The sequence below is a fragment of the Bombina bombina genome, chromosome 7, assembly GCF_027579735.1.
Source record: "Bombina bombina isolate aBomBom1 chromosome 7, aBomBom1.pri, whole genome shotgun sequence".
NCBI classification, from domain to species: domain Eukaryota; kingdom Metazoa; phylum Chordata; class Amphibia; order Anura; family Bombinatoridae; genus Bombina; species Bombina bombina.
Window position 1 is genome coordinate 247088827 of NC_069505.1, and position 15080 is coordinate 247103906.

Consider the following 15080-nt stretch of genomic DNA (forward strand, 5'->3'; position numbering starts at 1 on the left):
TTAATGTTATGGCGCGGTCGGGCCGGGCTGTGACTATACAGCTGGCCCGATGCGCTGTGGAATAAAAACAGACCCGCTCAGCAGAGTACAGAGAGCGGGTCTGAGAAACTGTCATATTTATAAAAAATTAAAAGGGAATATTACGTTTTAGAACGATAGCACTAATATAATGTTATATAATTCTGCACTATGTGCACAATTATATATCATTATATTTTAGGTTTACTGACACTTTAACGTCCTCTCAATACATGAGGGGCAGAAAGGTATTGGTGGTTCCACATTTGCATCCAAACACAAGGAGCAAGTAACACTTTGCAAGTCTCCTTGGTCCATACTAAATGTCAATAATATAAGAGTGCAATAAAAACTTTAATTTTATAAAAAAAAAAGTTTAAATGTAAAAAAACGTTACTGTCCCTTTACATTTAAAAGTAACTTTTTTACTGCGTGTGAGAAAAAATGTCTTAACAATCAAAAACAAATAATAATGACACCCCTACACCTCAGCAGCTCTGCTGAGGTGCCTACCTGACTGCAAGACCGGAGCCTCTCTTTCCCTCTTAGCAGCAATCCGGATTCGATAGAGGAACAAAACAGCAACTCTCCGCATCTAGAAATGCCTGCACTTGACAAACCATGCGTATCTAGGCAGGGAAAACAACCCGGTCTGTCTCCTGACTTTACATTGCCCACAGGAAGAGACGCAGAGAAAACGGCGTGCAAAACAAACGATCCGCCCATCGAGGGCATGACCAATCGCAACAACACTCAAACAGACGTTAATTCCTTAAAAAATAAACGCCAATAATATAGAACCACCAGAAAAAGCTAAACTCCCAGCCCCAGTGCCTGTAACACGCTGTCCTTTTACTCTCAGATTCTGAGAGCTTCCTTGTCCCTTAATAAAGTGCCTAATTATTGTAAGCCATTATATAATAATAAAGAAAAGTAAAGTGCTCCTTTTCCTCTAAGAGTCCCAGGAAAAAAAATAAAGCACTTACCCCAAATGTCTGCCTGACAGCAAGGCAGTTCACCAGGTTTGAGGGGTCCTATCCCCCACATGGACCTGTGAAGAAAAATGAAATTCCTGACAAAATATCCTCAGGTTTTCAGGATTAGGGCAGCAGCAATAATATGGGAGGTGCAGTGAGAATTATGTCCCACAAGTTCCCATTGCTCTAAAGCCACCAATGCTCTACTGAAGAGACCGATATGAACTACGGCTACACCCTAGGACAAAGCAGCACACTATGGCACTACTTTAAAAATAATAAAATCTTGATTAAAGAATCTAAAACTAACACCTCACTTTACCTCTTCCTATCACTAATGTAGGCAAAGAGAATGACTGGAGTGGGAGGGAAGGGAGGAGCTATTTAACAGCTCTACTGTGGTGCTCTTTGCCTCCTCCTGCTGATCAGGAGGTGAAAATCCCATTAGTAATTGAGATGATCCGTGGACTCATCATGTCTTAAAAAAGTATATTAATATAACTGTTGGTTATGCAAAACTGGGGAATGGGTAATAAAGTGATTTTTCTTTTTAAACAATAAAATGTTCAAGTAGACTGTCCCTTTAACTTTATCGTAAATGCCTGATAAGTGAGACACACATTTTCTATATATAACAATTTATACACATGACTATAACCCCTTTATTTTATAAACTCACCTTAAATATAAGTTCTGGAGTTTTTTCTGCAACCTCTTCGATATCCACGCCTCCTTTAGGACTGCCCACAAGAACAGGACCGTTACACTCACGGTCCATTAATATAGCAAAATAGGTTTCCCTTGAGATATCAAGTGCTTCTGCAACCATCACCTAAACAGAAGGATATCTAGTTAGCAGGCTTTTTATTAAAAAATGTTTTCTTGATAATAAAAACAGAATTTATGTTTACCTGATAAATTACTTTCTCCAACGGTGTGTCCGGTCCACGGCGTCATCCTTACTTGTGGGATATTCTCTTCCCCAACAGGAAATGGCAAAGAGCCCAGCAAAGCTGGTCACATGATCCCTCCTAGGCTCCGCCTACCCCAGTCATTCGACCGACGTTAAGGAGGAATATTTGCATAGGAGAAACCATATGTTACCGTGGTGACTGTAGTTAAAGAAAATAAATTATCAGACCTGATTAAAAAAACCAGGGCGGGCCGTGGACCGGACACACCGTTGGAGAAAGTAATTTATCAGGTAAACATAAATTCTGTTTTCTCCAACATAGGTGTGTCCGGTCCACGGCGTCATCCTTACTTGTGGGAACCAATACCAAAGCTTTAGGACACGGATGAAGGGAGGGAGCAAATCAGGTCACCTAAATGGAAGGCACCACGGCTTGCAAAACCTTTCTCCCAAAAATAGCCTCAGAAGAAGCAAAAGTATCAAATTTGTAAAATTTAGAAAAAGTGTGCAGTGAAGACCAAGTCGCTGCCTTACATATCTGATCAACAGAAGCCTCGTTCTTGAAGGCCCATGTGGAAGCCACAGCCCTAGTGGAGTGAGCTGTGATTCTTTCAGGAGACTGCCGTCCGGCAGTCTCATAAGCCAATCGGATAATGCTTTTAATCCAGAAGGAGAGAGAGGTAGAAGTTGCTTTTTGACCTCTCCGTTTACCAGAATAAACAACAAACAAAGACAAAGTTTGTCTGAAATCCTTAGTAGCTGCTAAGTAAAATTTGAGAGCACGAACTACATCCAAGTTGTGCAACAAACGTTCCTTCTTTGAAACTGGATTAGGACACAAAGAAGGCACAACTATCTCCTGGTTAATGTTTTTGTTAGAAACAACTTTTGGAAGAAAACCAGGTTTAGTACGCAAAACCACCTTATCTGCATGGAACACCAGATAAGGAGAAGAACACTGCAGAGCAGATAATTCTGAAACTCTTCTAGCAGAAGAAATTGCAACCAAAAACAAAACTTTCCAAGATAATAACTTAATATCAACGGAATGTAAGGGTTCAAACGGAACCCCCTGAAGAACTGAAAGAACTAGGTTGAGACTCCAAGGAGGAGTCAAAATTTTGTAAACAGGCTTGATTCTAACCAGAGCCTGAACAAAGGCTAGAACATCTGGCACAGCTGCCAGCTTTTTGTGAAGTAACACAGACAAGGCAGAAATCTGTCCCATCAAGGAACTTGCAGATAATCCTTTTTCCAATCCTTCTCGAAGGAAGGATAGACTCTTAGGAATCTTAACCTTGTCCCAAGGGAATCCTGCAGATTCACACCAACAGATATACCAAATAATGTGGTAATTTTTCTGGTTACAGGCTTTCAGGCCTGAACAAGAGTATTAATAACAGAATCTGAGAACCCTCGCTTTGATAAGATCAAGCGTTCAATCTCCAAGCAGTCAGCTGGAGTGGGTCGAACGGACCTAGAACAAGAAGGTCTCGTCTCAAAGGTAGCTTCCATGGTGGAGCCGATGACATATTCACCAGATCTGCATACCAAGTCCTGCGTGGCCACGCAGGAGCTATCAAAATCACCGACGCCCTCTCCTGATTGATCCTGGCTACCAGCCTGGGGATGAGAGGAAACGGCGGGAACACATAAGCTAGTTTGAAGGTCCAAGGTGCTACTAGTGCATCCACTAGAGCCGCCTTGGGATCCCTGGATCTGTACCCGTAGTAAGGAACTCTGAAGTTCTGACGAGAGGCCATCAGATCCATGTCTGGAATGCCCCACGGTTGAGTGACTTGGGCAAAGATTTCCGGATGGAGTTCCCACTCCCCCGGATGCAATGTCTGACGACTCAGAAAATCCGCTTCCCAATTTTCCACTCCTGGGATGTGGATAGCAGACAGGTGGCAGGAGTGAGACTCCGCCCATAGAATGATTTTGGTCACTTCTTCCATCGCTAGGGAACTCCTTGTTCCCCCCTGATGGTTGATGTATGAACTTGGCCCTCGCTAACTGAGGCCAAGCTTTGAGAGCATTGAATATCGCTCTCAGTTCCAGAATATTTATCAGTAGAAGAGATTCTACCCGAGACCAAAGACCCTGAGCTTTCAGGGATCCCCAGACCGCGCCCCAGCCCATCAGACTGGCGTCGGTCGTGACAATGACCCACTCTGGTCTGCGGAAGGTCATCCCTTGTGACAGGTTGTCCAGGGACAGCCACCAACGGAAAGAGTCTCTGGTCCTCTGATTTACTTGTATCTTCGGAGACAAGTCTGAATAGTCCCCATTCCACTGACTGAGCATGAACAGTTGTAATGGTCTTAGATGAATGCGCACAAAAGGAACTATGTCCATTGCCGCTACCATCAAACCTATCACTTCCATGCACTGCGCTATGGAAGGAAGAGGAACGGAATGAAGTATCCGACAAGAGTCTAGAAGTTTTGTTTTTCTGGCTTCTGTCAGAAAAATCCTCATTTCCAAGGAGTCTATTATAGTTCCCAAGAAGGGAACCCTCGTTGACGGAGATAGAGAACTCTTTTCCACGTTCACTTTCCATCCGTGAGATCTGAGAAAGGCCAGGACAATGTCCGTGTGAGCCTTTACTTGAGGAAGGGACGACGCTCGAATCAGAATGTCGTCCAAGTAAGGTACTACAGCAATGCCCCTTGGTCTTAGCACCGCCAGAAGGGACCCTAGTACCTATGAGAAAATCCTAGGAGCAGTGGCTAATCCGAAAGAAAACGCCACGAACTGGAAATGCTTGTCCAGGAATGCAAACCTTAGGAACCGATGATGTTCCTTGTGGATAGGAATATGTAGATACGCATCCTTGAAATCCACCTTGGTCATGAATTGACCTTCCTGGATGGAAGGAAGAAGTGTTCGAATGGTTTCCATCTTGAACGATGGAACCTTGAGAAACTTGTTCAAGATCTTGAGATCTAAGATTGGTCTGAACGTTCCCTCTTTTTTGGGAACTATGAACAGATTGGAGTAGAACCCCATCCCTTGTTCTCCTAATGGAACAGGATGAATCACTCCCATTTTTAGCAGGTCTTCTACCCAATGTAAGAATGCCTGTCTTCTTATGTGGTCTGAAGACAACTGAGACCTGTGGAACCTCCCCCTTGGAGGAAGCCCCTTGAACTCCAGAGAATAACCTTGGGAGACTATTTCTAGCGCCCAAGGATCCAGAACATCTCTTGCCCCAGCCTGAGCGAAGAGAGAGAGTCTGCCCCCCACCAGATCCGGTCCCGGATCGGGGGCCCGCATTTCATGCTGTCTTGGTAGCAGTGGCAGGTTTCCTGGCCTGCTTTCCTTTGTTCCAGCCTTGCATAGGTCTCCAGGCTGGATTGGCTTGAGAAGTATTACCTTCCTGCTTAGAGGACGTAGCCCTTGGGGCTGATCCGTTTCTGCGAAAGGGACGAAACTTAGGTTTATTTTTGGTCTTGAAAAGACCTATCCTGAGGAAGGGCGTGGCCCTTGCCCCCAGTGATATCAGAGATAATCTCTTTCAAGTCAGGGCCAAAGAGTGTTTTCCCCTTGAAAGGAATGTCAAGCAATTTGTTCTTGGAAGACGCATCCGCTGCCCAAGATTTTAACCAAAGCGCTCTGCGCCACAATAGCAAACCCAGAATTTTTTCGCCGCTAACCTAGCCAATTGCAAGGTGGCGTCTAGCGTGAAAGAATTAGCCAATTAAGAGCACGAATTCTGTCCATAATCTCCTCATAAGAAGAAGAATTACTAATAATCGCCTTTCCTAGCTCATCAAACTAGAAACACGCGGCTGCAGTGACAGGGACAATGCATGCAATTGGTTGTAGAAGGGAACCTTGCTGAACAAACATCTTTAGCAGACCTTCTAATTTTTTATCCATAGGATCTTGGAAAGCACAACTATCTTCTATGGGTATAGTGGCGCGCTTGTGTAGAGTAGAAACCGCCCCCTCGACCTTGGGGACTGTCTGCCATCAGTCCTTTCTGGGGTCGACTATAGGAAAACAATTTTATAAATATGGGGGGAGGTACTAAAGGTATACCGGGCCTGTCCCATTCTTTACTAACAATGTACGCCACCCGCTTGGATATAGGAAAAGCTTCGGGGGGCCCCGGGGCCTCTAAGAACTTTTCCATTTTACATAGTGGTTCTGGAATGACCAGATAATCACAATCATCCAAATTGGATAACACCTCCTTAAGCAGAGCGCGGAGATGTTCCAACTTAAATTTAAAAGTAATCACATCAGGTTCAGCTTGTTGAGAAATGTTTCCTGAATCTGAAATTTCTCCCTCAGACAAAACCTCCCTGGCCCCCTCAGACTGGTGTAGGGGCCCTTCAGAAACCATATCATCAGCGTTCTCATGCTCTACAGAATTTTCTAAAACAGAGCAGTCGCGCTTTCGCTGATAAGCGGGCATATTGGCTAAAATGTTTTTGATAGAATTATCCATTACAGCCGTTAAATGTTGCATAGTAAGGAGTATTGGCGCACTAGATGTACTAGGGGCCTCCTGTATGGGCAAGACTGGTGTAGACGAAGGAGGGGATGATGCAGTACCATGCTTACTCCCCTCACTTGAGGAATCATCTTGGGCATCATTTTTACTAAATTTTTTTATGACATAAAATACATATAGTTAAATGAGAAGGAACCTTGGTTTCCCCACAGTCAGAACACAATCTATCTGGTAGTTCAGACATGTTAAACAGGCATAAACTTGATAACAAAGCACAAAAAACGTTTTAAAATAAAACCGTTACTGTCACTTTAAATTTTAAACTAAACACACTTTATTACTGCAATTGCGAAAAAGTATGAAGGAATTGTTCAAAATTCACCAAAATTTCACCACAGTGTCTTAAAGCCTTAAAAGTATTGCACACCAAATTTGGAAGCTTTAACCCTTAAAATAACGGAACCGGAGCCGTTTTTATATTTAACCCCTTTACAGTCCCTGGAATCTGCTTTGCTGAGACCCAACCAAGCCCAAAGGGGAATACGATACCAAATGATGCCTTCAGAAAGACTTTTCTATGTATCAGAGCTCCACACACATGCAGCTGCATGCCATGCTGTCCTCAAAAACAAGTGCGCCATACCGGCGCGAAAATGAGGCTCTGACTATGATTAGGGAAAGCCCCTAAAGAATAAGGTGTCAAAAACAGTGCCTGCCGATATAATCATATCAAAATACCCAGAATAAATGATTCCTCAAGGCTAAATATGTGTTAATAATGAATCGATTTAGCCCAGAAAAAGTCTACAGTCTTAATAAGCCCTTGTGAAGCCCTTATTTACTATCTTAATAAACATGGCTTACCGGATCCCATAGGGAAAATGACAGCTTCCAGCATTACATCGTCTTGTTAGAATGTGTCATACCTCAAGCAGTAAGAGACTGCACACTGTTCCCCCAACTGAAGTTAATTGCTCTCAACAGTCCTGTGTGGAACATCCATGGATTTTAGTTACGGTGCTAAAATCATTTTCCTCATACAAACAGAAATCTTCATCTCTTTTCTGTTTCTGAGTAAATAGTACATACCAGCACTATTTTAAAATAACAAACTCTTGATTGAATAATAAAAACTACAGTTAAACACTAAAAAACTCTAAGCCATCTCCGTGGAGATGTTGCCTGTACAACGGCAAAGAGAATGACTGGGGTAGGCGGAGCCTAGGAGGGATCATGTGACCAGCTTTGCTGGGCTCTTTGCCATTTCCTGTTGGGGAAGAGAATATCCCACAAGTAAGGATGACGCCGTGGACCGGACACACCTATGTTGGAGAAAGTATGTTGTATTCATTCAGCAGTAAACACTGTAAAAAAAAAACCAGTAAAATTAATAATTGAGAACATATTAAAAGGGTAAAAAAGTTTACAGTACATGACCCATGTAATGTCCCTTTTAGATAAAGTCTCATTATGATAGAGTTATAGCTTTAACAATTGTGAAAAGGATCAGCTACCTCTTCCGCTTTGCCAAGATTACATTTTTTACCAATCAAATATACAGCTGATATTTCACAAGCGGGTAAGGGTATGAGGGTCTTGCAAAAAGCACATCTGGAAACCAATGATCTACCATTATAAAGATGCTTTTGGTGTAAGCCCACCAGTCAACATCTATGTGTTACCATAATACCATCAGATAAAAGCATATTTATATTTACTGATGGAATCTGCTTATTCATGTTCCTAGTGATAGTCAATATGGCCAGCTCAGACAGGCAGGGCTGCCATCAGGGGGTGAATAGGGCGACTCCTGTCAGGGGCCCATGAGGCAAGCACGACTATTATTTTTAAAAAAAACTTTTTTTGTACATTTTGGCAGCCACCAGAGGGCGCTACAGCAGAGTGCTATTGAGCGTGGGAAATGTCATTACAAGGAGTAAAGCATTAGCATTTGAGAGGATTTCTGAGTGTGCACTAAACCAGTATATGCACAGAGTGAGACAGACTTTGCACTTCGGTATGTACAGTGAGTGCCCGAGTCAGACGGCAGATCACTTTCATTTGCAGAGGAGGTAGTACGTACTTAGTAAATGTTTTTTTTTTCTTTGTGCAATCTCACATTTTTTTATCAATATGCAGCAGTGTATTTATGATTATTTGACAATGCTGTAGAAATTCTATATTTAAAACCATGCAGAAATGTTTCCTCCTCAATACACAAATGGTAGGTGCCCTTTTGTCAGATAAGATTTATATATATATATATATATATATATATATATATATATATATATATATATATATATATATATATATATATATATATATTATATATTATATATATATAAAATTACCTTCCAGTTTACTGCCCCTTTATGAAAGGATTTTCCAGATGCCAGGAGGCATTGTAACTCAGATTTTTACATCTGCATAAAATGCTATACTCTCAGGCTAAGATTGCTCAGTGTTTGAAATGAGAAAGGTTAACTTAACACTTAAGTTTACACTACAGTTGACTTAATTTTGCAATACTTACAAACAAGCCTAAATCCTAACCAGATCTAATGGTATGAGAACGAGTACCACAGGTCATGGTTCCCCCAAGACCATACAGAGTACAGTATTTTCAAATTCCATGAGTACAGCTGACAGATGGGAACATTTGTACACCAGATTTGAAGTGGTGCTCTTGGTTTGGGAAAATGGGGGGGAGGGAAACCCCAAACATATGTCAACCTTTTAAAAGTACTTTTCTTCATCTACCCATTTTGACAGGTCAATAATGTACATTTTTGAATTCACAAAAGTATTTTTGTTTGCACATTTACAAATATGATTGATTTAGGGGATGGCAATGTGCAGAAATTTTACCTCCTGCAAGTGTTTCTGTGGGTGTCTGTTTATGCCTTTGTGCTTTTGTTGGTGTCTCTATGAGTGTGTATGTATTTTTTTTTCTGTGGCTCTCTCTGTGAGAGTTTGTGTGTGTGTGTGTGTGTCTGTCTGTGCATTTTCTGTGGATGTGTGTGAGGGTGTGTGTGTGTGTGTGTGTGTGTGTGTAGGCCTGTGTATGTCTGTGTGTTTTCTGTGGGTGTCTGTCTGTGTGTGTTTTCTAAGGCTTTATCTGTGGGTGTTTCCTTGGGTGTATGTGCAAGCTTGTGTTTGAGTTTGTGTGTGTGCGTGTCCATTGTCTGTTCCTTTTTAGGACATTTTGACCTTACTACTGATTATTCACATATTTCTACAGACTTTGAGACTAATGAGACCTTTCCGGAAGTCACCAATCCACCACTTAAACTTTAAACTATTGTTTAGGCAGTTCAGGGCCCTTCCCTTCAGCCACTGCATGCTGTTGTCATCATATAGTTGGCATCTTCCTTGACAAAAAGATAATCAGAACTCCATATTTTGTTTTTAAATCTCCTTTTTTGACAAAACTGTAGTCTACCTCATTACTTGTCAGGTCAATGTAAACAAGTGCTGAGTGTCTGTGTGGGTGTCTGTGTCTGAGATTGTTTGTGCGTTTCTTTGCGTGTCTGCTAGAGTGTCTATATGTGAATCCTTATGTGTGTTTCAGTGTATGAGTGTATGTGTGTGTTTCTGAGTTTGTGTGTTACTACCTTTAAAACATTTCCAAAGTTTGACTACACTTAAAGGGACATAATACTCATATGCTAAATCATTTGAAACTGAAGCAGTATAACTGTAAAAAGCTGACAGGAAAATATCACCTGAGCATCTCTATGTAAAAAATGAAGATATTTTACCTCACCATTTCCTCAGCTCAGCAGAGTAAGTTCTATGTAAAAAAGTTATACTCAGCTGCTCCCAGCTGCAGGTAAAAATAAAAAAAAATGAAGAAATGAACAGAAGCCAATCAGCATCAGCAGTGCTGAGGTCATGAACTCTTACTGTGATCTCATGAGATTTCATAGTAAGCTTCCTTTACCTGATTGGTGAAATAATATGAGAGTTCACAAGGCTCATCCTTTCAGCTGTCCCAGGACAGGCGCACTAAAATGCTGCTTAGAAATCCTTTACAATGGGAGGTGGCTACTGAGGAACTTTTGAGGTAAAATATCTTTCTTTTTTACATAGAGATGTTCAGGTGATATTTTCTAGTCAGCTTTCTACAGCTATGCTGCATCACTTTCAAGTGTTTAAACATTTGGGTATTATGTCCCTTTAAGAATAAAGTGCATATACGTTTTAGTCACTTGGTCAAAAATTGCACATGTCAAGGGGGGGGGCTTTGGCTGATTAATGGTTATGTAAGGGACCCAAATTTTCTAGTGGCAGCCCCACAGGCAGGGGTTTATCTCCGTTTGGTGCCATATACTTTCCCCCAAAAAATCCTTCAGTGGAACTGAAGCTACCAGGAAACAGCTGTTAATTTAGGAGGAATCCAAAGGGTTCTGGGAAGGTCGCCTCCAAGAGGAAATGAAAATACCCACATGACAAGAGCCATATGCTATTAACAAAACTATGAAGACGTAATGGTTTTCAAAGAGATATAAAGCTCAAAATTAAACACAAGTATTGTATTGAAGCATGTTTGCAATACACATGAAGTAGTAGCTCCATTTAAAGGACAGAAAAGAGCGGACATCTCCAGCCCTGTCTGTCCAGCACTGCAGCTAGCGAGCAGCAATACGCTGTTCAAATTTATCATTGCATAAGCCACTGCTTGAGCAAAACCGCCCCCTGCTCATGCGCAGCTAATCATGCTCAAGCAGGAGCTGTCAATCCTCCCCAGCTGGAAAAGTATGGGGGGGTTGAGAAACGCCACTTAAGAGCTGGTGTAGAAGGGTTAAGGAGCAGCAATATGAAGGCACTGCAAGGCTGCATTCACAGCTTCATAAACCAAGCCCATTGTTTCATGAACTCAACTTTCCCAGAAGTCTTTGGATTACTCTCCTACCCATAAATAACCATCAGTTTCTTGCCAGCTTTGGTTATTGAATAACTAATATAGGATCTATAGAGAGAAATAATATGGCTCCAGAAAAAAAATATATAGACCAGTCCAAAGACACATACCAGTGTGTGAGGAGGTAATATAGTTTATTACAAGGAATATAAACAGATTTAAATCAAGCAGTGTTCTGCCAGCCGGATGGCATTGTGATGTAGTCGAGTGAGGGCAGTGTAATACTTTTTAATATATCGGGGAAAACATTTTCTGCTATCCAAAGCACACATTTATTGCATAATTTAACATACATTTATTTAAGGATAATTTATGCTATAAACCTTTAGCCAGGTGGTTAAAATGCACTGAAGAGAACACTGATCACTAAGTGTAAATATGGTTTCCTCTCATATTTATAGAGGTTATGTGGCACTCTTACTAATTTATAAATTAGTTGTATGCCCTTAAATAAAGTAAATACAGTAAAGACATTGAGAATTTAAATGAACATACAGAATTATGCATAGTAAAAACCTTTACAATATAAATTATTCATTTTTTCCTACAACTTAAAGTGAAAGTCAATCGTAGCGTTTGTGAAACGCTAGGATTGAACATTAAAACAAATAAAGGGGACTTTCATTCATGAAGTATAAAATACTTAATTCAGAAAGCTACTTTATTTGTTTAAAGCATTCGTCGCACTGAGCTGTTCAGGCAGCCCATGGCAAAACGCTGTTTTGCTAAGAGGCGACCTTTCCACCTCTCAGCCAATAGCCGTGTGGGAAATTAATGAAAGTCCCCTATATTTGTTTCAATGGTTAATCCTAGCGTTTCACAAACGCTACAATTGACTTTCACTGCAAGTCTGAAAAACATAAAATTATGCTTACCTGATAATTTCCTTCTGTATGAGGAGAGTCCACGGCATCATTCCTTACTGTTGAGAAATACTGAACCTGGCCACCAGGAGGAGGCAAAGACACCCCAGCCAAAGGCTCAAATACTCCCCCTACTTCCCTCATATCCCAGTCATTCTGCCAAGGGAACAAGGAACAGTAGGAGAAATATCAGGGTATAAATGGTTCCGGAAGAGAAAAACAAATTTTGGTCCGCCCATCGGAGTATACGGGGAGGGGGCCATGGACTCTCCTAATACAGAAGGAAATGAAATTATCAGGTAAGCATGATTTATGTTTTCCTTCTTAATGTGAGGAAAGTCCACGGCATCATTCCTTACTGTTGGGAAAACTATACCTAAGCTCTAGTGGACACTGAATGATAATGGGAGGGGTAAAGAAAATGCGGATCCTAATCTGAGGGCACCACAGCCTGCAAAACCTCTCTCCCAAAAGCTGCTTCAGCCGAAGCAAAAACTTAAAATTTGTAGAATTTTGAAAAAGTATGTAAGGAAGACCAGGTAGTCGCCTTACAAATCTGCTTCATAGAGGCCTCGTTCTTAAAGGCCCAAGCGGAAGCCACCGCTCTAGTGAAATGAGCCGTAATCTTCTGAGGAGGTCCAAGTCCCGCTGACTCGTAAGCTAAGCGTATAATATTCCTCAACCAAAAGGATAAGGAAGTTGAAGAGGCCTTCAGACCCTTAAGCTTCCCAGAGTAGATAATAAACAAGGAAGAAGTTTGTCTAACATCCTTAGTACCTTGAAGGTAAAACTTCAAAGCTCAAACAACATCCAGATTATGAAGTAAACGTTCCTTTGAAGAAGGAGGATTAGGACACAAAGAAGGAACCACAATCTCCCGTTTGTAACTGCTCAGTAAAGTCTGGCGGTAAAAGGGCCCCTCCAGATGGAGGATTAGAAGTGCTACGAGAAGCTATGTGTATTGGGAGATGATTGTAGGGTGCGCACCTCACGGGATGGAGACTCCTCAGTGGTACTAAACATATTAACCTTCTTTGACACGATTACATTATCAAGGCATGTGGAACATAATTGAGCAGGCGGGTACACAGTGGCCTCCTCACAATATAGACAGGTATTAGACTTAGGTGAAGAAGGAGTACCCACTAAAGTAGCAGAATCCTCCATAGCTTGCGCTTATAAAGCAGACTATTGAGAAAGAAAAAAAAAACGCCACCTTTAGTGCTGGGGCACTTACCACCTCCTATGACCCAGGCCCAACAGAGAAACCGTCTTCGTCTCTAGTAAACCGCACGGTCAGAAAAGAGGAAATCCGTGTGACCACACCCGGTCACGTGGTGCGCAATGCAGGACCGCTACTTCTATAGGAAAAAGCGTGCTAAGCCTTTCAGGCTGCGCAGCTTACAAAACAAAAGTAAAACCTGTACATTCCAACATCTGCCTGAGCCTCATCTCACACGTCGCAGCATAATCGTAATAAAATAAATTATGTGATTAACCCCCCCTGTTCAATAATCCCCCTCCGTAGATATTAACCCTTGATTCCATTACAGATAAAAGGAGTCACACTGTGAGCCTGTCTTCTTGCGTTATATGTGTATACAAAATGAAACGATCTTACCGGAATCTTTGCTGTGGAACAGAAACATAGCCTCTCAAGTTTGACAGTCTTGAGGCATCACTCCTGACATGGACTTAAGTAATGGAAGCAGGCAGTGAAACTCGTCAACACTGATTGTTAATACGAGTATAGATGGATTCGCAGAAAGACTCTCCTTGCATCTCCAGACTCTAACATTCATTGATGCTCTCACTGAGAGGCTGATAAGACTACTTAAAACGCCAGCCCCATTTCGAAGGGCAGATACTCTTCATAAGGAACTACTCCGTATCTTCTGACACTTCTCTGCCAACCTCCTGTGACGAAAGGCAAAGAATGACTGGAATATGAGGGAAGTAGGGGGAGTATTTGAGCTTTTGGCTGGGGTATCTTTGCCTCCTCCTGATGCCCAGGGTCAGTATTTCCCAACTGTAAGGAATGATGCCATGGACTCTCCTCATATTAAGAAGGAAATGAAGACTACCAATTTTGAGACAACTTGCACTGCATATGTGCTCTAAACAGAATATGTTGCCAGGTGGGTGTCATTATGAAGTAGCCAGGTGGGAGTCATTATGAAGTAGCCAGGTGGGAGTCATCATGAAGTAGCCAGGTGGGAGTCATCATGAAGTAGCCAGGTGGGAGTCATCATGAAGTAGCCAGGTGGGAGTAATCTAATACTTTGCAATAGTTCAACATTTTCTGTTATTTATAGTTACTTAACGTAGCCAAAGCACACATCAATTGCATCAATTAACATAATTTGGTTTGATGCTAATTTGTGCACCAAGCATTGAAGAAAAAAGGGGGGGGGTAACCATTTTAACACATCTGCAGTAAAGAAGGTGTTAAAAGGACACTTAATAAATGTTATGCACCTCCCTCTAATCATGGGTGCTGCCATTATGGATCCTAAGTTACACTGCAGGTATCAGAAGGAGAGGTTTAAATGTTATAAAGTAAATTAATATAACAATGTTCGTTATGCAAAGCTGGGGAATGGGTAGTAAAGGTGTTATTTATCTTTTTAAACAACAATTTTGGTGTTGACTGTTCCTTTAAATGTATTTAGTGTATAATGTCCCTTTAATGCATTCAAAGCATTTCACATATACCACTATGTTAGTTTATTGCAAAAAAAAAACAACAACTTTGTAATTGCTTGTGTTTATTGTCCATTTAAAGTCTAAACAATGTTTGGTTTCCAGATTTAAAAAAGTAATCAGTAGCCAAAGACTAGAATAGACCAGCTTCTGACCACACTTTTTCTTTCCACCTGTATGTGATTCTTCTGGGGAACAACATAAAGGGTTAAAC

General features: G+C 41.4%; 1 protein-coding gene across 1 annotated transcript in view; it reads right to left on the bottom strand.

The window, feature by feature from the left end:
* Nucleotides 1-15080, bottom strand: part of SUCLG2 (succinate-CoA ligase GDP-forming subunit beta) — a 641499-nt gene that overhangs the window by 367883 nt on the left and 258536 nt on the right. Inside the window, exon 5 of the mRNA XM_053720692.1 lies at nucleotides 1675-1827. Within this exon, the coding sequence (XP_053576667.1) occupies nucleotides 1675-1827 (153 nt within the window). The remainder of the gene's footprint in view (nucleotides 1-1674; nucleotides 1828-15080) is intronic.